The 25,598-nt window shown below is 38.0% G+C and overlaps 1 protein-coding gene across 1 annotated transcript in view; it reads left to right on the forward strand.

The window, feature by feature from the left end:
• Positions 1–25,318, forward strand: part of MAP4K5 (mitogen-activated protein kinase kinase kinase kinase 5) — a 68,322-nt gene extending 43,004 nt beyond the window's left edge. Inside the window, exons 7-32 of the mRNA XM_072427763.1 lie at positions 329–371; positions 1,574–1,646; positions 1,983–2,114; positions 3,606–3,668; positions 4,192–4,273; positions 4,353–4,469; positions 5,694–5,772; positions 8,512–8,567; positions 9,719–9,783; positions 11,014–11,056; positions 11,154–11,358; positions 13,720–13,802; positions 14,115–14,156; positions 14,938–15,022; positions 15,918–15,997; positions 16,098–16,158; positions 17,228–17,230; positions 17,321–17,435; positions 18,304–18,362; positions 18,523–18,626; positions 19,501–19,678; positions 20,669–20,737; positions 20,859–20,951; positions 21,067–21,137; positions 21,374–21,429; positions 21,524–25,318. Of these exons, the coding sequence (XP_072283864.1) occupies positions 329–371; positions 1,574–1,646; positions 1,983–2,114; positions 3,606–3,668; positions 4,192–4,273; positions 4,353–4,469; positions 5,694–5,772; positions 8,512–8,567; positions 9,719–9,783; positions 11,014–11,056; positions 11,154–11,358; positions 13,720–13,802; positions 14,115–14,156; positions 14,938–15,022; positions 15,918–15,997; positions 16,098–16,158; positions 17,228–17,230; positions 17,321–17,435; positions 18,304–18,362; positions 18,523–18,626; positions 19,501–19,678; positions 20,669–20,737; positions 20,859–20,951; positions 21,067–21,137; positions 21,374–21,429; positions 21,524–21,611 (2,145 nt within the window). The 3' untranslated portion in view covers positions 21,612–25,318. The remainder of the gene's footprint in view (positions 1–328; positions 372–1,573; positions 1,647–1,982; positions 2,115–3,605; positions 3,669–4,191; positions 4,274–4,352; positions 4,470–5,693; positions 5,773–8,511; positions 8,568–9,718; positions 9,784–11,013; positions 11,057–11,153; positions 11,359–13,719; positions 13,803–14,114; positions 14,157–14,937; positions 15,023–15,917; positions 15,998–16,097; positions 16,159–17,227; positions 17,231–17,320; positions 17,436–18,303; positions 18,363–18,522; positions 18,627–19,500; positions 19,679–20,668; positions 20,738–20,858; positions 20,952–21,066; positions 21,138–21,373; positions 21,430–21,523) is intronic.
• The last annotated feature ends 280 nt before the right edge of the window (positions 25,319–25,598 follow it).

Raw genomic sequence — 25,598 nt, forward strand, 5'->3', positions numbered from 1 at the left:
ATTTGCAAATATATATTGAAGCGGCATGTTTGCTCAAAGGCACCTCTAAAATCTTCAGCCATATTTAAATTGAAGAAAAGAAGAAAGTGTGATGTATATTTATTAATGGCATTGAGAGCAAGCTCACAATGGAGAAACTCAGTTTTCTTACTGTGATGAAAGCTATGCACAAAATAAGAATTCTCACTGATAAAAGGGTCAACATATCACTGATTTGGTGAACAACTGAACGTGTTGCTATAACCTGATGAAAAATATTTCTCTCCTGTAATGACTAGAAGGATCATGCAGTCTATATTTCTAAAACAAGTCTTATTTTGTTTTTTAGGGTGCCAACATACTTCTTACAGACAATGGAGATGTCAAACTAGGTAATGTCTGCAGATTTTTATTTTACTTTGTTGCAGAGAAGGTACTCCTACTTAAAACAGAACCCTACAGCTGCTCCATGATAGCATTACATTTATCAAAATGCTTTCAAATCACTGGCTGATAAGGCGTGCTGGGTTTTCTAGTTCTCTGCCATTTAATGGTTGTGGATATTTTTAGAACACTGGAAAGTGCAGCTGTTCATTTAAGTATATTTAAACCGGGGAACAAATATGTAGAATTTATATAGCTAACCAGTTCACAGATATGGTGCCACCATTAGTTTCCTTTTTCAGGCACATTTTGTACAAGCACAGAAACATACCTGCAGATACTGCTTGAAATTTTGTGTCCTTGACTCTTCATGTGCACTGAATTGAAACTGAAATTTTATCGGCCTTTCTAGCTATTTTTTCTGAAAGCCAAAACTCCTACGACCTTATATAATGGTGATGAGGAAGGTTATAGGGGTGTCCTTGTAGAAAATAGGTTAAGGCTTCCCTGTTGATTTCTATTAGACAGGGCAAACATTTCTCACAAGAAATCTACAGCGAGTAAGGATTTGTTACCGTGAACTTCCATAGTGCAAATCAGGTCTGGATATGTGGTTCTCTGGGCTTCAGAGCATGTAGTGTTGTTTAGAATTGTTTAAGTCAAAAAAAAAGGGTGACAACACTGCTCTCACATATTTGCACTCAATAGTACAAACTGTTACTTTAGGAGAGTGCCACTGGCAGGATCACCTGGTATAAATATAATGAATACAAGGATGATAAAGAGGATTTGTAGCCACCTAATGACAGATAGGAGGGAAAGATGTGTTGTGAGAGAAAGATATTTAAATGATATGTTATATAGTGGGTTAAGGGGGACAGAGTATCTCCTTGCGAGTTTTGAAAACTGTTATCACTTCTTCTTCCCACCCTGATTCTCAACTACCATATATCACAGCAAGAAAAGTTCCATCACAAACCTCCTAATAAAAAATTTGTGGCCCAATGCCCAGCATAGTAATATTTAGCCTGGGCATAGGGCCACACATTTTTTTTTTTTTTTTGTCTGTCCAATTTTGGGTTTGCTTTTCCTTTTTCAGGCTTGGATGCAATAAAAACAAATAGTCACTTGTATTTAGTGAGCAGATACATAATAAAACTGTTTTTCTGTCATCTCTCATGGCTTTTTCTTTTTACTTCATTTTTCACAGCTGACTTCGGTGTGGCAGCTAAAATAACAGCGACAATTGCCAAAAGGAACTCTTTTATCGGAACCCCATACTGGTAAGGAATGACTTTCTCCCCACTTTTTGGGGTACAGTGGGCCTTGTGAATGGAAAAGTCTAAAGGAAGTACAATTTGTATGTTATGTACCCCATAATCACATTATCATTTTCCTTTATGTAGTGTTGGGGAAGGAAGGGGGGAGTAGATTATATTCTATTTTTTTACCAAAAACTGTTCTTTCTTTCTTAACACATTGCACAATCTGCATTATGCATTAGAATGTTATAAACCAGAACTAGCCATGTGTTGCAACAATCAGTATAAATGTCATTTTCTAGAAATAATAAATGGTTTGACAATAGAATATGACAATACATGGTCTTTTTGTCACAGGATGGCCCCAGAAGTGGCAGCAGTAGAGAAGAACGGAGGCTACAATCAGCTCTGTGATATCTGGGCCGTTGGCATCACCTCTATAGAGCTTGCAGAACTGCAGCCGCCATTGTTTGATCTGCATCCAATGAGGTCTGCTTTGGTTATGGTTTCAGAGATCTAATGTCTAAAACAGCTCATGTCACTTTTGTGTTTGTGCTAAATGCCTCCAGTAAAACATGTTTATTATTCAATATGACATTCTATATTTTAAAAGAAGACATTGCAATAAGCTTTCAGAATCTTATTTGCTCAGCTTAGCAAAACCAAAATTTAGATTTTGTTGGCATCCAGTTCTGCCAGGCTTAGATCTTTATTGTTCCATACAGAACAAGTCCTTATTTTGAAGGTGCATTCCTTTATTTACATATGTGGTAAATCTGGGATATGTGTTTGACTATCGGAGGCTTTTTGGGGAGCCCTAAAATCAATACACCTCTAGATAATTAGCTGTAATTGCACAGCCCTTTAAGAGTTTGTTGGGTACACAGAAGCCTTTTTTTTTTTTTTTTTAAAGCAATGCTATGTATTCGAACCTTTTATTACCCTTTATCAAGCTATACCATTTATTAGGATTACTACAAGACTGCTTTGATGAAATTAATACATTAGTCAGTGTAAAAGTGAGTACAGACTAAATGCTTTACTGATAGTCATATACAAATATTCTTAAAAGTATGTAAAGCTCAATCTTTACCCGTGGTTTTTTGCTTTCTGTGTCTCTGTTGGAGAGATCCAGTCTTTATATTTGTCCTTGTAACTTTTAATATTATTATTATAGATAGTGTGGAAAATCCAACATTTTATAGTTGTCAAAAGAGCAGAGCTACATGAGAAAACTCAAGGACAGCTTTTTGCAGTGAAAACTATAGATTTTGGAAGTCCTGCACTTTTACATTCTGTTGTGTCTTTGGAACAGAAACGGGAATTTTCACAGGCCGCAGACTGCACTATGTTGCATGCTTAAATTACTTAGCTAGCAGGGGTTGAACTTTTCTATTGGGATTTTCCACGACCACTAGTCTTGAAAGCCCATGTCCCTGTTTTGTCACCAGGAATCCCACTTGCCAAAGACTTAGGCTATGTGTACATGCAATAATTTTCATTAGGAATGATCTTTCACGATCCTTTCCAACGACAAAGAACTGCATGATGCATGAACGAGTGTTGTACATACAGCACTGTTCCGCTCTATGTAGAGGGGAGGGGGAGAACCATGGAGCGGCACCCTGCTGCGCTCTCTTCCCCTTTAGTTCCATTACGGTTGTTTGTCGTCCATCTTGCATGGATCCACCAGGATGGTCGTTCAGACGAGGAGCACTGTACATGCAAGAATCTCATCCGCTATCAGCCCTGAGCCGATTATCGGAAAAGGACCATTGCATGTGTGTACCTAGCCTTAGTTCAGGGCACAAAGATTTCACCCCTGGGGTTCCCTGAGGACGTTGGGAGCCAAGCAGTGATTCTGCTGCCAATAGCCTTCTAAAACTGAAATACAGCTTTGCCATTGGTGTTTGTAAGCATTACTCTAACCTATACTTGTATTCCATAAATTTATCTTTTACAATCCTTTCGTTTTTACAGAGCTTTGTTTTTAATGTCTAAGAGCAACTTCCAGCCTCCCAAACTGAAGGAGAAACTCAGATGGTAAGTTCACCCTTACAAAGTCAGTCTACAAAACGGTCAGCATGTAGTTTAGACACAAATACATACCTACCCATCCAAACCACTGTCTGTCATTAGCCACACCACACTCCCAGTTTTTTTCCACTCTTACTGTTTCTTCTTTTCAGAATCTGTAGCTTTATATCTTTTTCTTCTGTTACTGTTTTCCCCTTTTGCCTTCATATTTCTTCTCATACTAGACTCTAGTTCCAACAAAATTTGGGTCTGAAGGTGAGCAAGTAGTGGGAAGTGCAGTAAACCAGGAGTCGGTCACTTTCAAAATTGCAGTTTCTTTAGGATTTTCCTGATGGAAGTTTCTCCTAATTAAGGGGGAGATCAGTGGCACATAGACAGTTGAAAAGTATTAACACCTTCTGTTCCTTTAGGAATCTCCTGCATTTGAACTCCAACTTCAGTTATTAATTGTCTTGATTGTAGATTCTATGACTTTTTTCTCATTTATATTTTTCATATCCATATAAATGTATAACTTTGTCTTCTTTAGGACTCCAGTTTTTCATAACTTTGTAAAAGTCGCTCTTACTAAGAACCCAAAGAAAAGACCAACTGCAGAGCGACTGCTAACAGTAAGTTTTTACCTTCTTTGCCATTTAAAGTTTGTCAATCTCCCCTTGTCTAACCCTGATTTATCTATTTTTTTTCCAGCATACATTTGTGGCACAAGGGGGACTTTCCAGATTTCTGGCGTTGGAGCTGCTTGATAAAGTCAACAACCCAGATCATCATCACCATTATATTGAACCTGATGAGGATGACTTGGAGGTATGTTACTTGTTTATTCTTCTCAACAAAGGACAAGAACAATAACAGTTTTTTTTTTAATCCCACCAAAGGCATGTACCTGTTCTTTTTGTTCCTTTTCTGCCCCATTCAGCCAGTAAGTGTGGGAGTTCTAAACCGTGACTTGAAGCTTACACAAGGCAAAAGAATTGTATCCACTCCATACGTCAGCCCTGGGTGTATGATTGGCCAAGCACCAGCATTGTCCTGTAGGAGGAAGGGGAATGAGATACATTTTGTACCTGGAAGGACCTGCTAGTTTTGTTCACTCCAGTCCAACAGTTTTACTGTGAAAGATATCTTAAAACAATTTAGAAGCAAAGCTTTAAAGTAAAGATAACAGAGACTGTTAATCCAGGGAACATCCGATTGTCTCAGGGAATTAGGAAAGATTTTTTCTCCTGGAGCAAATTGAACAAGGTTTTTTTCAACTATGTCAACTAGATCAACTATGTCCATAGGGTGTTTTATATGGGATATGTCTTTTTTTCAACCTCACTAACTATGATTTTCATGCTACCAGTCAAGGCTTTTATGATTTTTTTTTTTGTTTTTTTTTTTGCGATGTGGGACAAGAGTACCCAGTGAAAACAATTACTGGAAAACTTTATAAACGTGATGCGTAAAATGCTCTGCCTGGGATTCTATTGCTGAAAGCAATTGAAAAAGTAGAAAGTGTTACACTTTTAAGTTAGGTTTAAAAAGGCTCATAGTAAGCAAATGTCAAGTCATCAGTATTTAGGTCTCTCTAGACCCCCCCCCATACTCATTTACTGTGCCTTGTTCTGCACTGCATAGGCAGGAGTTTGATTTCTGCAGCAAGGGTAACAGTTTGTCGTTATCTCAATTTTAATCTCCTAATAGGGGTGGCAGTGCCTTAGATCTTACTCTGCAGATTAACAATGTACAAGAGTACATAGGCACCCACGTAATGCACTCCTATTTTTTTTTTTTCTATATAAAAGGTACATTGTTTGGGATACCGATTGGGTACAATTAACATTTCTAAGGTTGTATAGAAATTAAAATATTCTACCTTAGTACAGTCTCCTGGGTAGCCTGAATAGTTCTCTGGTTGACTGTGCTTTTTTTTTTTGCCTGCAATTAGCGTTCAAGGCCATTACTTTTTAAAATTAGTTTTAGAATGGGGAATCCCAGCTTGTTTTATGGGGAGGAGTAATCATTTTCATTGTGGTTTTCCTGCAGCCAGTCTTGGCCGTGCGACACACCATTCGTTCTACAAACAAGGGAGTGAGAGCAGAGAGGACTGCATCAGAGCTAAACTGTAAGTTCCAAATTCACCTTTTTTTCATCTTATCATAGATGAGCAACAAAACTTGCCTGGAATAAAGTAGAGTGTCAGCAACGTACAATGTTAAGAGGTGCATAAATCAGCATGACCTACAAAAACCTCTGCATGATATCCAGTTTTGTCCTTTCGACAAACACAAGGTACCTTTTGATAGTACTATGTGTTGTCGGGGACACTGCAGGAGTCCTACAGATGCTACCTGAGAACAAGTGCAGCTCTAACTGCCTTCCTTTCAATTTTGTATGTCTATTTGTTTTCAGCTTCAAAGCTTTTTTTTCTGACTATTGCAACACTTATTTTCTACTAGTTCAAAATCATCTCATATCCATACACTTTAACACTTTATTATTTTTACTATTGCCAGAAAAAACATAGGATAATTATAATTGATAACATTTTAGACATGTCTGGCGATAAATCTTTCCATCTGTGGTATAAGTAGGAGTGGTATTTCTAATACATCTAATTAGATGCAGGCAGAGAGAAGCACATGCCTTTTTAGAAATATCTCTTACAGATTGCTGCAGCAGAACACATGATGGGAATGTTGTTTGGTTTTAAAGGGTATCTATAGCAAATTTGTATTGAGGAATTAGAACTATGTCAGATTTTTTTATAGTGTCTGGCTACCTGTTCATTTCCTCTCTGCTATGTGTCCTGATGACAGTTGCTACTGGGAAAGGAAAATAAAATACCCACATTTTAGTTGGCACCAGAACAGGAACAGAAGAATTTTCCTTCCATTAGGAACATGCCAGGGACATGACTTTCTGTTGTGTTTGCAGGACAGTAAGTGATAGGAGGGAGATAGCCCAAAAAATTGATGCAGATTTTAGCCATTTTCCATTACAAAATGCCAAACAAATAGATTGGCTTTCTATATGCCTGTTGGATGCAGTGTTCCTGAGACAAACCAGTATGTGAATCATCTGAGTTGTCTACTGCAAACTGGAATTGTGTCAGGTAAACTTTGCTTTGTTTTTAACGAGTATCTGTCATGACAGGTAGTACTAACATATTTGGACGACTGACGCTTCAGGTTGTTACTAGATACCACTCACTTCAGTACCCAAGGACAGTACCTAACTATTCAGATTTCAGTTTTGCATTCAGCCACAACAGAACTAATTTTACATCCACTAAAAACATTCATGTGCATCAATACAAAAGGCATTTGTTGTTCTAAATCGGCCAGAGCAGTAGAAAAGCCTGTCCCTTAGCCAGTATGCCAAAAATTAGGACCCTTGCTCCTTATAAGTAAGTGGTGATCTCTCTGCAGGGGTCTGACACAGCATCTGTTGAGCCAGAGCTAGATCTGCGCCATCATATTACGCAGCACTGTACAAAGCCCATAGTCGTGTCACTAACTGTCCCTCAAAGGAGCTCACAATCTAATGTCCCTACCATAGTCATATGTCATTAATGTAGTCTAAGGTCAATTTAGGGGGAAGCCAATTAACCTAACCGCATGTTTTTGTGATGCGGGAGGAAACCGGAGGAAACCCACGCAGACATGGGGAGAACCTGCAAACTCCATGCAGATAGTGCCCTGGCTGGGATTCAAACCTAGGACCCAGCACTGCAAGGGCTGGAGAGCTAACCCCTGAGCCACCGTGCTGCCCGGTGTTGAGAGTCCAATGCTTCCCCACCGGAAGCAGAGAATCCTGGCTGGCAGAAGACAGTAGTGAGACGTTAAACACATTTTTTGTGCAATTTGAGCTGATTTAAACTGAGCTTTTAGTTGAGGTGTCAATGGTCACGTAGGCACCTACATCGCATTATTGGCATCGGTGGGATGGGGGCAGGGGGGGGGTTTACTTAAATCAAAGTTGAGTTTTTCTTACCCAACATTTGACTCTTCATGGGCCTCCAAAGAACAATGATAATGAGAGTTACTATTACTTTTCCAGCTTCCTTTTATTTCTTAATGAATGTTCCTTTGCACAGCTTTTTGTTTTGTCTTCTGTTTGTGTTTCTCAGAAATAAAGGGGAATGTAACTGAATCACTAAATACACCATGTCCTAATTACAAAAGCCAAACAAAGACACCGTTTTTAATTTTTTTCATACTTCCTGCTCAGTTATTCTACTGCCATTGTGTAGTGGTGTATACTTGACCGTGAGATTTTCAGTCTCAAAGTTCAGGTTTGCTGCAATCTCCCTCCTTATAAAGAGGAACTAAATAGACCAGCAGCTTTCACTGGATGCTTCCTAAATACACAGCTTTCTTTGTGTCCTATTGACAGAAATTCACCGTGTGCACTTCCTCTACATTCCAGTATAAAAGCAGATACAAATTGTTTATGAAGTGTTTAAAAGTAAATACACTTTGCTAATACTGTGCAAATCAGGTACAACCATTTATTGTATTTTGACTTGTAAAATGGTATTCTGCTTGTCAGCATTATTTTTAAAGTGATTCATTTTACTTTTGCTATCCAGTCTGACAGCATCTGTCATAGAGGTTGTGGTAAGGCCTTATGTAGTGACTGCCTAGCAATCCCCAGATAGATCTAGACAATAAAAAAATGTATTACAAGTGTACTGGTCAGAAAAACAAAAAAGACTGTATAAATTGCTTTTATTAGCATTTATTTATTTAGTACCGACATATTATGCATTGCTGTCCATGTCACTGAGACCTTTTTGAGACCAAGGTATTGCCATTTTTCTTTTGCCTTTGTATCTAATGTTGTGTTATTTTCTTTCTAGTTGACAAACTGCAGTTTGAGCCTCCACTCAGGAAGGAGACAGAAGCCAATGAAATTGTGAGTTGGGTGTTCTGCCAAAATAAATCTTTAGGACTTTGTGAAAGTGCTGGGTCTTATGACCTGGCATGCCAATCCAGAGTAATGAATGGCAAAAAAACTTTTTTTCTTTTGGCGTGTAAGATCCTTGGCCCTGCACCCCTTTTTTGAGGGTGGTCACCTAGCCTTTCGGTTTTCTGCCCTATCACTAGGCAGTGATTAAAAAAAACATTGTGTGTCCCACCTTTGACCTTTAAAGAGCCACACAAGGTGTGGGAGCTGCACCTATTTAATGATGGTGCTTTGACACTTTATCAATATTATTTATGATAACTATCATAGGGGAATCTAACTCCAAACTACCCCACAACCTTTTATTACTGACCCGGTAGTCTAGGAATTCTTACTTGGGATACCCCAATGTGCACCTTACATTAGTGGGCTATTTTGCTATCTACCCCGTTATGTTCCCAGTAACTAAGCATACAATTTGGAGTGGCGTAATCTATATTTCAGTTATTAAAAGTGGGGATGCTTAGCCGCTTCTTGCCTTTGTCTATCTATATATTAAAAAAAAATCGGGGGAAACTGACGAAGTAAAGCAAACCTGAGCTTTTTCTTGCCATGCTCTTTACACTACATGCATGTCCTACCTCTGGCCCTTGATGTAATTGATTACCTTAACCAAACACTTAACCTCACTTATCTCTTAAGTGGAGTAAAAAAACAATTTGGATGATGATAAATATAATGTCAAGATTATGTCAACAAGATAACCTTGTAAAAATGTTTCCTGTATCCAGTGTTGCATTCATTCATTCTTCAATTATGAGCTTAGAATTTTACTTTTCTTAAGGGTGCATTTGTATCGGAATGTTTGTCACCACGAAAAGTGAATTGTACTAAATTTCTGTGTGCTGAGGGTTGTTTTGGCCTTTTTATTTTGAGTGCTTTGTGTGGTGTAGAGAAACCTAATGGATTACTTTTGTTACTAGTATTGTGTGTGTTTAGCCTTCAACACTGACTTTTCAACAGTGCATTGATAGCTCCTACTGGCAATTTGTGGAAGTGCTTGAAAAAGTTTCTTTATAGGAATTACCGAGATATATTTTTTTGTGTTTTGTGTTTTTTCTTAGGACTTAAAACTGTTTCTCTCTCTTTTATCCATTTAGGGAGGAAGTCACGATAACGATTTTTCACATAGTTGGAATCCTTTTGCCAATGGAGCAAGCCACGAGTAAGAAACTTTACTGTCTTTAAAGTAATCATCCTTGACAAGTTCAAGTCCTTTTCCAGATACCCTGTAAGGGAATCAATTGCATAATTTTCAGATTCAGGGAATTCAAGCCTCCATTCCCTCTATGGAAATTGACAAACTGAAACAGACTATTAGGAATGTGCAGCCAAGTAAAATTCTAGAGCTGAACAGATACCCTTTGGCGTATCCTCATTCAAAAATCACTGTATTTAAGCTCAAGGAGAAAGTGTAATGTACTGCAGCTTACTAGTCTGTAGGTGTGGTGGCTATATTGGTTTTCATTTAGGATAAATATATTTTCTAAACCTACATAACAATAACCAATAAACCTGCCAAAATCTATCATCCTTGTAACTTCTGTGCACTAAACTAAATTGTTTAAGAATATTATCAGTTTTCACCTTTTGTTACGGAGCAATGAGGTGTTGTGTAGTCCTAATACACTTATTTCCTTGGATGAAACCAGTGAACCTTTATAAATGGTGACTGGATCAAAAACTCTAATTCAAAAAGTTCTTGTAAGCTGCACTAAATTATATTTTAATTCTTGGGTTTGACTTTACAGTTACTTGAGTAACTTTAAACCAACTCTGTTTCAAAATTAAAATATAGAAAAAAGGTTACCTTGTAAAGAAGAAATATTATACCTGCCTATTCCATCTTCTGCATCATTGATCTACACTCTTTTTAAGAGCTGTGGTGCCCAAAGAATATTTTAAATCAAACAAGCTTCTGGAGTCAGAAGATGGGTTCTTCAACAAGTGCTGTGAGTTATTCTGCTGGTCCCCAAGTCATTATTGTGTCCTAAAGTTTATTAGGGGCCAGTGCAAGAATAGCACTTGGTGAGCTAGCAGAAATCACACACTTCCGGAAGCTTGTCCAGTAAAGAGCATCCCACCTGGTACTGTAGCTGTGAATACAGTGTAGATATTAGTAGTAGGATTGTAACTGTCAAATTTATTTACAAGAGAACTTTCTCAAATAATAAAATTTGCAGTATGATTACTTTAACAACCCCCATGTCTTAGTATGTGGAAATAGTTGATGTTTATGTATTCAGTTCTGTTAAACCAATTACAATAGAATCTCACAGGTAATAGTAATTAGATATGCTAAAGATGGCAGATCCTTCACTATGGATTGTGTGTGTCCATTGCTGCAGGTGGATGGATTGTATTTATATCTTATTGCTAATGCTTTTTGTTTCAGTTCTACTATGAAAAAAGCTGTTCCTCCACCTCTACCTCCTAAGGTAAAATTTTTGTATGTATATGTAGTTCAGGTTGTTTACTTTTTTTTTTTGCTTGCTCTAATGTGATGAAACTAACGTTTGGCCTTTCTTCTGATAGCCGGTGAGGATGAACAGCTGTCCGGAGAATAATGACGACGACGAAAGATCGAGCACAATCAAACATCAACCTGATAACAGGGGTTCCCCATTCCATCGGAGGCAAAGTTCACCAGGTTGTGGTCGCCATACGGCACCTCCCAATAATGTACTCTCTAGCAGCATCAGCAGTCCTGGACTGACCAGCAGTAAATTCTTTGAGATGGGTAAATAGCACAAAGCAGTGGCAGGGAGATCGGAGACTCTTCTGCAGCCCTGCCAGAAATGGGCTAACACTATGCACCGCGGCTGCCTGAATATGACTTCTTAGTACTCCATGAAACCTGCTTTTTTTTTTTGACTTCGGCATTCTAACTCTGCAGGTCATTAGGTTTCTGTGAATGAGAGAGTGGGTTTGTGTGTGAACAAAATATAAAGAACAGAACTTAAAGAAACACTGTACTTTGCTCATGTAAGCACAGTTACAGTCTTCTTAGTAACATAACCTCTTGTTGTTTATATTTCCCTTCATCTGCAGCACTTGAATATCCAAAGCTACAATGCCTGAATGCTGTCACATGGGGGATGTGAAGGATTTATTTTGCCATAAATTTTTTTTGGCCTGGAATTTAAAGATATCATTTCTTTGAAGTAAGCTTTTTGGCAGGGGAGTAGAAAAGGTATTAGCAGTAGGGAGCATCCATGTCAGGGTTTTAGGTTTTCATAACTATATAGACAGTGATAGCACTAACATCCAGACCTAAAGTCTGCTGTACTTACCTCCCCTCTAATGATTCAAGCTGTTTTATCAGGACTCTTTTCCTGATCTTAATCTAGGTTTGTTTGTTTTTTTTGGGCTGTCTTCTTTGGTCACCCTGGTATGACTTAACCTCTGAGCATGTGTACAGTAGGTAATTCATCCCGAGATCAATCTATGGTAGGAATGTGCACAAAGCTGCGTATGCATTCCTCATTATACATTTAAAAGAAACTGCTGGCTTCCAGAAGAGGAGCTTTTTTTTTGCAGTTAAGACATCCAAAATCTCTTTTGCAATATAAGCCTACCTACATTGACAAATCTCACTCCAATTCCCATAGGAGTAGGCATTGGAGGCAGGAGTTTCTTTGAGGATCTATCAAATCAGATATACAACTTTAAATCTACATACCAGTAACTTGTCAAGAAGTTATATTTATGAAGGCATTTCAAAGCAAAACTTTGAGGGTAAGGCTTAGTCAAAATCATCTCTATATAATGTCTATAGGATCTTGTATCTAAATTTATTTGAGTCTGGGTCCACAGGCCAAGCTGAGGATTCAAATCGTAATAGCTGCATGGGAAGATGAGGGAAAGATACAGAGATGCAATCCGCTAAAGTCATGTTTGACCCCAAAACTCGTCAAGCCAGCTGTTGGTCTTTTATTATGTAGGAGTCCCTTTACTGATCAATATGAAGCATCGGGAGGTGGAATGAAGAGGGTTTTTACTGAAAAGCCTGGACTGCAACATAACATAAGCTGCAAGTCTGGGCTACAACAGAACATAGCCTCTGCTGCACTCTATAGCAGGCTCTAATGATAGAAGTGTATGTGTGGGGGTAAGCTTAGCTTTTACAAGCAAAGTCAAAATGTGTTCATCTTAGATATCTATAGATATATATCTCTGCAAATACTGATGATTTGTGACAGGTTTACTTTTAAAGGGGAACTTCAAAACAATTATTTTTTTATTAGAATAATTTAGGATGATCTCCATATTTTCACAGCTGCCTGTGTCCTCCTAGTGGGCATTTTGTCTCAACTCTTCCCCGATTACATGTGGTCACTAGGACAAGATTTGGACAACTCTCCAAAAAAAATAGCATGGTGAAAGATTTTACATTTCCCAGGTATTTATTATTGTATTTGTCACTTTGGAAGATTTCTTCACAAGTCATTTTGTATCACTGAAATGGAAAGTAAAGGTAAATATTGCAATAAGGGGCTGAACCAGCAGGTAAAATCTGAGACGGGCATTGGCCCTTTGGCTACTTTCTCTCCCGTGTGGTTCTGTTTATTATTTAGGTGACCTGCAGAGTTTAGGTGGAAGCACATAACCATTCTTTCTCATGTCACACTGTCACTTTCAGGCCTTAGCTCTTTCTGGCCCCATTGCCTTTCATAAACTGATCATTGTATGAGATGGTCACGGCGTGCATCTTCACACATGTAACGTTCCATACTCTTCAGCCATCTTATAGAATGGACTGCCTCCATACATCTCCCTGCTTACTGCTTTGTGGCTTTACTGCATCTAGCACCTTCTAGCCTGATCTGTGTCCACGGAGGTAGATGGTTATCCTTCCTATAGTGGAGAAATCAGTAATCTCCAGTGTTGTAGACAAGATGGGCAATACCCAGGTGTAGGCAGGTGCTTTAAGTTTTTCATGCTGGTTTGGCAGCTTTCATCATTCCCATTTCACTGCCTGTATGCACTTGCTTTAATCATCACCATTGTTTTTCTGCTTACACTGACAAACTGGCTTCTTACTTATTCCTTATATAGCATGCATTTTAATTTAATTTGTTTAATTTTTTTTTTTGTGCAGGCAATGGGGAAAGACTAGGTAGCGCAATTGGTGAAAGTCACAGGCCACAGCTACCACAGAAGAAGGAGAGGAAGGATTTTCCGGTCAGTACTTTTTCTAATTGTTGCAGTGCTTTTCCTTTTTACCTGTTTGTGACTAACCTATAGATTAAAGTTCCGTAGGGTGATGTCTCTAACTGCGAGAACCTTAATCTGCATTCATAGCTTAGAATGTCCAGCTTTGCATGCTTCACTTCCTGTTCTGGACACACAAATTAAGTAGGTCATATAATAGACAAACAATAACATTTTCTGTCATTTATTATTAATAATACACATAATTTATATAGCGCCAACATATTACACAGCGCTGTACATTACATTGCGAATGATAAATCTTTGTTGCCTGTCTTCTAGAAACCAGCAATAAATGGATTACCACCCACCCCAAAAGTACTTGTAAGTATTTAACATCTGTTGAAAGACATGGAAAGGTTATCTCTAGTGAGCATTCTAGTGCTGGCAAAGCTGAGTCACAGCCACACCCCTCATTGCTATTGTCATTATGCAGACTTGTATTGCAGAAAAGGAGAAAGGAAGCTAGACCAGATTTTTGCAAATTACTGAGAGTACACTCTAGCTCTACACTTGCTGCCTTTAGGATGGCAAAGGCATATTCAGACACCTAGAATATCTGCCATAACAGGACTGACTTATTTAATAGATTTATTAGTACAACATCTGTATGATTGCATAGCTAATGCTTCAACTAGGCCTAAGGTGGATCTTCCCAGACTATGCAAATTAAAGTATTTAAATAATTTAAACCAGCAGTAAAAATACTTTATTATAAGGTCACAATTTTCTCTATCTTTCTCTCTTTCTCTATAGGCATTGTGCAGAAATACATCTTTATTGCTCCCAAAAGAGGCACTAAACTCTTCTTTACCCTTTTAAAAACCAATTAAAAACCAGTGTCTCTGATCTTTAAGAATTAATTACTCTAAAGTGCAGTCAGCTATAGAGGTCATGGATATTTTACAGATAATATTACAGTTGTTAATCGTTAGTAAATACTGGGTAAAGGTGACGTTTAATCGGACACAGTGAAAAACAAAGACCAATGTAAACTATCCCAATGTTCCAATGTTTATTGTATGTGTGCTTGATGTATCAGTGTCTTGATGGACCTGTGTGTTTTGTTTGCAGTTATAATCAGTGTCTTGAAATAATTTTCTAGATGGGAGCCTGTTTTTCAAAGGTTTTCGATGGGTGCCCTTTGAAGATAAATTGTGCCACATCATGGATACATCCAGATACTAAAGGTATATTAGCATATAACAAAACACAAGTGATTACTGTGAACCTGTCAGTGTTGGGAACTGCCTGTGCTGATGTATGGCATGATATGGTGAAGTCCATGCTATGGGATCTAATCCTATTCTTGCTTTACTACCTAGAGCACAGGTGTCTCTCACCTGTAGTAAACAGCCCGTCTGGCTGTTTAAAGTGGCCCGTGGGGACTGCCACATCCAGGCACCTGACATTTGCAGTCAGGAGGACCCAGTCCCAGAAAACTAGGTAGAAGCAGGGTGATGCACACAAGTGCCTGACTTTGCTGCAGGTGGAAGGAACCCAGTTGCTTCTTCACTCTCCTGCCGAGACCCAGCACTAAGCATGACTGTGCCACTCCTGCTGCCAGTAGTATGCTGCTGCTTCAGGTATGGAATCTCAGTGGGATGCTACATTAGCAATGTCTCCAGACTCCGAGACACCGGCCTCCATCTCAGAACGGTCAGTGGCTCTATTGCCCTCACAGGCCAAGATAGGTCAGGGAACCTACCTCAGAAAAAGCTGCTAAGAACAAAAAAGCAATCACTCCCAAAATGTCCGAGAGAAAGTCGATGCAGAATGAGTTTGTTTATGCTTGACATGATATGGTGTCTCAGGGTGAGGAAGGATCTATACTTCTACTAAGACTATGTATCTTTATAAAAAGTTTGGCCTGTGACTTAGCTTGTGTTTTAGATTTTGGCCCCTTATCTGATTTGAGTTTGACACCTCTGACCTTGAACCAGTGAAGTCCCTACTGTGGTCAGGCACTTAGGGGTTGTCCATGTTAGCACATCTTTCCTAAAAATCAATCTCATCTATCTTCCATCCTAGCAAAGCAAACTGTTTCCTGTTTCTGAACTTGTAACATGTTTTTTTTTTTATCAGACCAATATATAATCTTTGGCACAGAGGATGGAATTTACACCTTAAATCTGAACGAGCTTCATGAAGCCACAATGGAACAGGTAATTGCTATTGTTTACAGATAGGCTAGCTGTATTTTAGCTGTGTTATCTGGAACATGTACTCTTTATCTCTGTAATTTTAAATTTTTTCGCTTTGCAGTTGTTTCCCCGAAAGTGCACTTGGCTGTATGTCATTCATAATACCCTGATGTCATTGTCAGGTAGGTTTTGCACTTTATGCAGTGTTATTTTAAAAGCGTTTAACACCATTATAAAAAATTAGGAAAAATAGATGGCCCCCCTTTCAGTTTTGAATATTATATGTAGATTTTATTTTGGTATGGTAGCAATGTGTACCACAAAGAGTTAATAATGGCGCACAGATGAAAGGATTGGAGTGAGGTGGGCACCAGGCTGACAGTTTGGAGGGTATATTGTTGCTGCAAGGAGGGGTAGTTTTGTGCATAGAACAAAGGATACATTGGATGTCAGATGGCACAGCTCCAGTGACCTCATTGAAATGCGGGATGTGACATTTACACACTACAATGAAGACACGAGAAGCTAATAAATGACTTGAGAACAGAGGGCTCTGGCTCCTCTCCCACACTGCTAAAGAACTCTTATTCTTTACTTAGCAACGTGGAAATGACAATCCTGAGTGTGAAGTGATGCACTGGACAGTCTTGTGTCTGTTCTGAAATATTGACAGTCCCCCAAATGCTGCAGAATATCAAACTCCTAGTGACAGGGTAGCAATGGCCTTACTAGAAAGGAAGCAATTCCATAAAGACAAAAATCCAATCCTAACATCACCTGTGTGACATGTCCCTTACTAAACAAGACTAGATAAGAATCTATCTTTAGAACAGTTGACCAGCCCATAGCTTTATGTTCTAGTGTTATGAATTTGTTCCTGGTCTATTTTTTTATAATCATATTGGAAGTTTTGTGGTTCAGGAGGAAGAATATAGGCCAGGCTTACAACCATGCTTTGGATGTGATTACAAAGGTAGTGCTGTCAGCCAACAAAAAGTTAGGCAGTTATTTGATTTCTAGTACACTTACACTTCTGTACTTATGAGCATAGGGGTATTCAGTTTTGGTTTAAATCCTTTGGAAGGTAAATCAGCTGTGTAGTATGTAATTCTTTTGTGTATTTTGTTAAGAAAATCACTAATAAATTTACTGTATCATATGTTTAAAACTTTTCCATAAAGCATGTTTCTAATTTGTCCTATGTCCTTTTCTTTATGAATGCTGTCATATACATGATGGTTGGATATGCAGAAGGTAAATATCTACCAATATGTGTTTGTTGCTGTTTAGCATTCAGAAAGCATGCAATATGTAATTTTTGTCGTTCTCTCATGTATTCTATAGGGAAAACTCTACAGCTGTATTCACACAATCTAATTGGTCTGTTTGAACAAGCCAAGAAACCTGGCCTGGCAGCTCATATCCAAACGCATCGCTTCCCAGACAGGATTTTACCCAGGTGAGTGACTTATTGGACTTAACACTTAACTCTCTTTTTAATGTTATCCATACCTTGCTGAAATAAATTGCCAAACTCCATCAGAATAAAGAAAGCTTAACAGAGCCAGACAAAATATGAAAAGTACGCCTGTCACAAACCTGAAAATTCTAAATGTGCCATACATTTTCCATGAGTTAACCTTTGAGGAAGCTGACACAACCTGGATAGCGATACATCAGGGTTTTCTGTTCGAATCCTAAATGAGTAGCTTTTACAGACAGATAGTTTTCTATAAGAGTAGAACTGCATTTCTTGGTACATTTGCCTGGGGCTGGAGATCAAGCCTAACTAATCACATTTTCTTTTAGATTATGTACCTGCTGAATGCATGTGTTTTAATATATATATAATTATTCAAAAGTTGAATTTTTGGTCCCTTATTTTGCTAATCTGTGATCATATTTACCAAAAGGAACATTTAGCAGGGAGGTAGGTAAATTTAAAATCTTATGAAGAAAGTGAGATCTGCATGTAATTTCAGTTATCTGTCTTTCTTTATTCTTTCTAATGGCAACCTGTGCTTTTTTTATTTTCATTTTTGTTTTTGGTTGGGACTGAATAAGGGACAGTTAGAACCTCTGTCAGGTTTGTCTGTGTCCATGTAAGTCAAATTGTCCTAACTTCCTGTTCTTTCTGGCACCTTCTATTTGAGAGCAAGGGAAACTTGCTGTGTGACACCTACAGAATAGTTCGTAAGAGGAAGGAAACCTTCTAAGTAGAACCGATCTTATCTTTTAGGATGTTTGCATTACTAGGCTAATAAGTTGGCTTTCTAATTATTTTTTTTAATGTAAGTGATTTTGATACATCACATTTCCTATTACAGGAAGTTTGCTCTCACTACAAAGATCCCAGAAACAAAGGGCTGCCACAAGTGCTGTATTGGTGAGTATCCAAACGAGAATGCAAGAATGTTACTGACATGATAAAAAAAAAAGATTGGGGGGGGGGGTCAGGATTTTCCAAGTGCTTGCAGTCCAACTGAGCCTTTTTACATACCTAGACCCATCACGTAGTATTGACTTTTGCCATTCTTTCTTTACAGTACGTAATCCATACACAGGGCACAAGTATCTGTGCGGGGCGCTGCCCTCTGGCATTGTGCTATTACAGTGGTATGAGCCCATGCAGAAGTTCATGCTGATACGGGTATGTAATGTTCTGTTTGTAGCAATGCATTATATTGTTACTGTTTATGTTTAATCTCTTTAATAGTGTGTTTAAAACCTATAGTAAATATTTTTTTATTAAGTATTCATAAAAGCTTTTAAGCGACTTGGATCACGTTTAGAATGAAGGTGAAAAATTATTAAATCAGACCCATTGGCTTGAGTTTTCTCAGTCATGGAGACACATCACATGTGGTCATTACCTTCATTATTAAATGGAACTGAAAGCCAATAAATAAATGGGGCAGGCTAGGGACCGTGATCACCAGGAAGGCCATGATCATTACTATGTTGAAGAGAGAGGTACCATGAAGGCAAGGAAATTGAACATCCTTTTTAACTATTAAAGCTTTGTCACCTTAACCTAAATAAATCAATCAATTTATTTCAAATAAGGCCCTTGATCAGATTTTACAATCAATCAGAGCATTTTTTGTTGTGCTTTTATTTTTTATTTTTTTGAGCTCTAAAGCTATAAGATGAAGGCACAGTTTACAGATGTGGTAACAAATCAGTAAATGTTCTGTTCCAAACAAAGTAATTTGTATTTGCATTTTATTTTGTATCAGTATATTTTGTATGTACTGATATTGCAAGTCATTGTTTCAATTTTGAATGTTATAGGGACATGCTGAATATATAGAGCAGGTCAAAAGCAGGTTGTGAGTTTAACCTCCTCTGTCTTAAACTAAATCAATTTTTTGGTTGGATACCAATTTCAATGTATTCTCTATTTCCTAATGTTGATAATAAGTTGTATACAATAGTGTGCAAAGGTTATAATTTTATTTGAAATTAGAGGGTAATTATTTTATGATCTGTTAGTTTCTTAAAGTCACCCTCTTGTTTTGCAGCACTTTGACTTCCCTCTTCCAAGTCCACTCAGGGTATTTGAAATGCTGGTGATTCCAGAGCAGGAATACCCCATGGTGTGTGTGGCTGTCAGCAGAGGCGTAGAACCCAATCAGGTTGTTCAGTTCGAAACCATTAACCTGAGCTCCGCCTCTTCCTGGTTTACAAAGATCGGAACAGGTAACATAGTCTTCATTTGCAGCAAAATAATTAATAGTGCAAACTGAAATATTTCAATATTCTTTCAAAGAATATTTAAACCCAAATGTTAAATATTGCAGCTTATTAGTTCTTATATGTAGTGGCTGCATGCATTAGTTTTATACAAGTGCATGACAGAGCTAAAGAAAAGGGTTACACAACTATTCTCAACCATCATGTGCTCTACTTTCCTCACTGCTCCCAATTAGTTTTGGCCGTGACTGTAGAGAATTACCTGAAACTTCAGAGTATAGGCAAGCATGTTACAGCAATTTGTGCCTTGTTGTTTGCCTAATGCTGTGACAAAACCATCCATAAGTTCCAACATTTCATTTTACAAAATAGAGTGAGAAAGAGGAAAGGTGAATATGTGATGCTGAGAAAAGGGAGGCAGGAATATGGGCAAAGGAAAGGTTCTTTTTAATACATAATAATGTAAATACTATCAATCCATTATGTATTTTATAAACTGTGGTTGAAGGATTACAGGTGGTAGTGGGAGCTATTCTGTAAAAATAAACTGCCAAATATTAATTTTTAATAGGTAAGTATTTAACATAGTCATAAGTACCCAGTATTTTTCTAACCTCCCCATTAGTACTTCTATTAGTGGAGATTGTAGAGCTGGGTAATCTCACCCAGGGTTTCTCTGAGGTTGTTAAAAGTTCCTGTGACTGTCCTCCAATTTGAAGGTTCCTGCATAGCCCTCGTTAAACACCACATGGTAGGGCCAATTGCATTGCATGTTTTTAGGTGTTTATAAAGGCACCATTCTAGCCACCACAGTAAGGGGGCATTCTTTCCCCTGGCTACAAATTTTTGAATCCTATAACTTCCCCCAATGTTTTTAACAGACCCAAAAATAAAGGTTCCTCAGTGATAAAAACGTTAGGAAAGGCTGGTGTAAAGTATAATAATGTCAGTTATTCTAAACATGGCACTGTGCTAAGTGGTAATTTTTCCTTCCAGAGGGTCACCAGATTGATGCAATACATGTGACGCAGCTGGAGAGAGACACCGTGCTGGTCTGCTTGGACCGTAAGTCATTTCCTCTTCCCTTTATAGCTTGTTAATGTTTCAGCTTGCATTGATTTTTAGTTTTAATATTCAGTTTCAGATTTTAGATTTAATTAATTTTTCTTTTGGTTCTTTTTTTTAGGATATGTTAAAATAGTAAACCTCCATGGAAAACTAAAATCCAGTCGAAAACTGGCCTCAGAGCTTAGCTTTGACTTCCACATTGAGTCAGTCGGTGAGTCTATAAAGAGCCCCTTGTAGTTTGGTCAATGTATACAGCTTTATACATGTAGCTGTGAATCTAGTGCAGAATTTCTGTGACCTGTGTTGATAATGGTTTGTTCTTCCAGTGTGTCTGCAGGACAGCGTGCTGGCCTTCTGGAAGCATGGCATGCAAGGGAAGAACTTCAGATCCAATGAGGTGAGTTAAGGATTAGTTCGTGATTAGCTCTGAAATTGTATGAAATTTTGTATTATTGTATCTTTTCTGAAGAAGATACAGAAAAGAATAAGGAGAATATTCAGTGAAGAATAAGAAAATGCCTTGTCGATCCGCTGGTTCTCCTTTCACTCCACTCACAGACTGGGGGCAGCGAGGTTATCTAGATATATTACACAACTATAGTATAGACTAATGAGATCTTTGTTTTGTTTTAGGTTACACAAGAGATTTCAGATGAATCTAGAGTCTTCCGCCTATTGGGTTCGGATAGGTAATATTCCACAACCAAATATTGGAAGAATTGACTATTCAATATTCATACTAATTGGATTAGTACTCACAATTTTTCCTTATTCTTTTCCCAGGGTGGTGGTTTTGGAAAGCAGGCCTACATCCAACCCGACTGCTCACAGCAACCTGTATATCTTGGCCGGCCACGAGAACAGCTACTAAAGCGGTCACAGAGCAGTGTTTAACAATTATGACATAGGAATATAAATTCCATCATAAATGCCTTCTCTTTTTTTTTGGACTGCTAAAAGCTGACAGCGACTCAACATGTATTTTATTGATGGTATCTGTATTATTTGGTAGGATTGTTTTTAACCTTTTTTGTGATGCTGGAAACAGCTGCACTTTTCACCACCGTGTGGTGTTGGATTTTAATTGATTGCTTAACAAAAAGCTGTGACCTACAGTACTTTTATGACAAGTAGAAGGGGGTGGGAGAAACAAAGCATTATTATGTTCTGATAGAGGAAAATAAGGGGTGTCTTCACATATTTTCTGTTACTTTTTTGGCCGTAGCCTGGCTGGCTTTTGTTTTTTTTCATTTGGCATGATTTGTTTCTCACCGCAGTGCCACTTACTTCACCAAGTAGATTTTGCTTGGCAAGACACAGTAGTATCGTAATTTCTCACTGGCTACAGCACCAAGCTTTGTCTTTCTTATAAGTTGTTTTATTTCTGCTACATTCATACACCTAGTTTTCATACAAGCTTCCTTTTTTACCCCAATAGAATTTACAGCAGGAAAAAGCAAAATAGGTCTGCCTATTATACTAGCTTCCTAGTGATTTCAGCCCGTGCAACCAGTTTGCTACAGTGCATTCAACTATTTGCAGGTTAATTTGGAATACAAAATGGCTTGTTGCCATTATTGAATGATTGCTGAATCCAGCAGTTTGGCATTTGGTGCTTTCAAACTGCAGGTGCAGGCTGAAAATAGATTTCAGTCTCCTTCCTCATCCATACTGAGATTCATGCTGCACACCACTCTGATCATTTAAATTTTCAATCAGCTTTGTTGAAAATCACCAGCATGGTCCTAAGGTAAAATCTCACAACACCACGACTTCCCCGCCCCTATCATTTCATCCACTTTACAAGTTTTTCTGATGAAAAAAAATGAGCTCTGTGTTGAGCAGCCTAAATCTCAGTTCAGTTATTTGATGTTTAAGTGGACATCGGTGCACCGAACAGTAAGTCAACTTCAAGGTCAGCTTAAAGGCCTGCTCCATCTGCTGAAAAAAACTTGAGTCCTGATGACCAGGAGGTGTGACTAGGGCTGCCTGCCCCCTAATTCCTGGTTTTGTAAGGCTAGATGTCATTCAAACAGCAGTAAAGTACATGTAGAGGAATACACATGGTAGACAAAGAAGGAGAAACACTGGACTGTTGCATATGTCTGTGTAGATGTGGGCAGGTCTCTTGTCCTAAAGGATCCTCAAGTTAGTCCTCAATATACTAAAGAAAAGAAGGTTTGGGGTTGAAGGCGCCAGCCACTGGTCCAATTATACTAGATGGTTCAAATATTTTTTAATCAGGCAGACATATTATTTTAGTCCGAACGTAATCCATTGCAGCCTCGTGTAAGCTCTGAAGCCATTAAAATTTGTTATTTTTATTGAATTTAAGCAAAATGATTTTGCAGACCTAATATAGTAAAGATGTGGTTTCATCCTCCACACTTCTTACTGTAGAGAATGTTACAAAATAGAAGGAAGGTAAGCATTGTTTTTTGAAGTGCAGATGGGCAATTAAGAGAAGGTCATTAAGAAAGATAAGGATGAAGTCCTTTTATGACCTTTCTCTTACCAGGTCATTGTGTGTTCATTCATGGAGGTATGATCTGCAGCCTCTTACTACTATCCAGGTTAAACGTGTACACCTCACCAAGCACACATGTTAAATAATAATTTTTATCTTTTGTCACGGGGAACAACCAGTCACTTTTCTGCACTAGAGTCCTACAGTTGCTGCTGGTCATATGGCTGACTTCACAAACTGCAAAAGAATATTGTAATGTGGGGTCAGACGGATGGCAGGCCTCGTCTATTTTTGATCTCTTTCTGAATACTTTGATAAGATTTTTATTGATGATAACATTTATATATATAAATATTACCTGTACACAGCAGCAGTAATGATACTATGATCTGAAACGATATTCAGGACAAGTTTACTCAAAGTAGTAATGTTGCTGTCTCAAGTCTGATTGAAGTCATAGGTGACAATAAATTGTGGCTTGTTAAGGTTAAAAAAGCCGCTTCTGCTGTGTAATGACAGGTAAACCTATAATCCCTCAATATGTGCTCTGTCATTGTTCTTTTTTTTCCTGCTTTGGAAAGTAAGTGACACTACAGGTCAGTTTCTTATTTTCGTAGAGTCTTAGAAGCCAATTCTTTCCTCTGCCTCCTGTAATATAGATCTTTATATCCTTATTTATGGGTAATATATCTGCTAATCCATAGGACATGTTTGCGGCAGATTCCGTTTTGTATTTTTTACCGTTTGTATAGGGGAACTCCAATGTGTAATCATTTATAGCGTTAGTGCCTTATTATGCTTCTGTTAAGTCTGAGAATCCATTTTGCACAACCTTAACAAAATGACCATGGATAGGCTAAGGCTCCTTACCAAAAGGTGCTCCTCATTGAGCCCAAATTGGAGCTTTGTTGTGACGAGGTTTGATATAAAAACAAAATTCAGCAATATATACCAAGGAAAGGATTTTTATTTCTCACTAACTTTGATTTAGGCCTAAAAAAGCAGCACCTGACAGCCAAACCAGCTTCATATTTGTTGCCATTGATCTGGTTTATGTATCACCAGCCACAATAATAACAGATCATTTTTACAAACTGTAGCTAATTACACTGCTATTTGTTAACTTGCCCAGGGAGAGAAGGGATAATATGTGATTAGGAGTTTTTTGATCTTTCTAATCTTTGCACACACAAAGAACAAGAAGTATTATTTTATTAATATTGTGTTAGTACAGATGACAATTTCCATTTTTGTTTTTTTTTCTTTTTTGGTTGGCGTGTCGTCATGTGTACGTCAATCACTGTCTGATCATTTAAAGCAGGGGTGCCCAGCAGGTGGATCGCGATCTACCGGTGGATCACAAAGGCAACATGAGTAGATCGCGGAGCCCTCCCTTTCAAAATAAAGTCTACCGCACACAGGCGTTAAGTCCAAGTTTTTATTGTTGGTAGATCATTTTGACTTGGTCAATTTAAAAGTAGCTCGCAAGCGGAAAAAGTGTGGGAACCCCTGATTTAAAGCATACATAAATAAAAATTTGATTTACTTAGTCTTAGGTTTTCAAGTTGAAACACCTATATTGGCCTTTTGTCTCTCTGCATGCGTCCCCAGCCACTCCTTTAGGACTTATCAGAGGTTTTACCCTCTGTATTCCCTAACAATTTCTTTATGCCTTGATTACAGAGAATTTATCAATGGATCTTTTACCGGCTTTGGCTGGAATTGGATTCAAGTGGAAAGATCACACTACCAAAACAAGGCAACGTGTGTTTCAATCCAGATAAAATATTCTATAGGTGGTCATAGTGAAGTTTAAAATATCGCAATATTCAAATTGATTACCCAGAACAACCAATCAAAATTGTTATTTTCGTTTTTATTGATCTGACCACAGTAACATGAAATCTGTGGTATGGCTCTTTGTGGAATAAGCCCAGCTGTATCAAGTACAAGATGCAGATTTTTTTTTTATCCGATCAATAGAACTGCACAGTGCCTTATAACCAAAGAGCTAGTTATCCTGTGATTATCCATTCATATTGTGCTGCAGTGCCTGAAATTTGAATGACGCAACTTGCCCAATATTCTGTACATGTATAAAAATCACCAAAGTTTTTCATCCATATCAGTATCTTCAACTGACTGTTTAATGCCAAGGATTTCTTTTTTTTTAAACCCTTATTTGCTTTAATAAATATCTCTGGACAATAAATGTTACGAATACTTGCGAAAATTTCCAGCATTTTTTTTTTTGCGTAAATTTTATGTATCATTTTTGTAACTGAACTGCAGAGATTCCAAAATCCCATTGTGCGCCAATCCAAACTAGAACCTTTCAAAGCTTTTTCATACCATGCAGTTGCTTATTGTCTACTTCCTGTGATTACAAGC

The sequence above is a fragment of the Pyxicephalus adspersus genome, chromosome 12 (genome assembly GCF_032062135.1).
Source record: "Pyxicephalus adspersus chromosome 12, UCB_Pads_2.0, whole genome shotgun sequence".
Classification (NCBI taxonomy): Eukaryota; Metazoa; Chordata; class Amphibia; order Anura; family Pyxicephalidae; genus Pyxicephalus; species Pyxicephalus adspersus.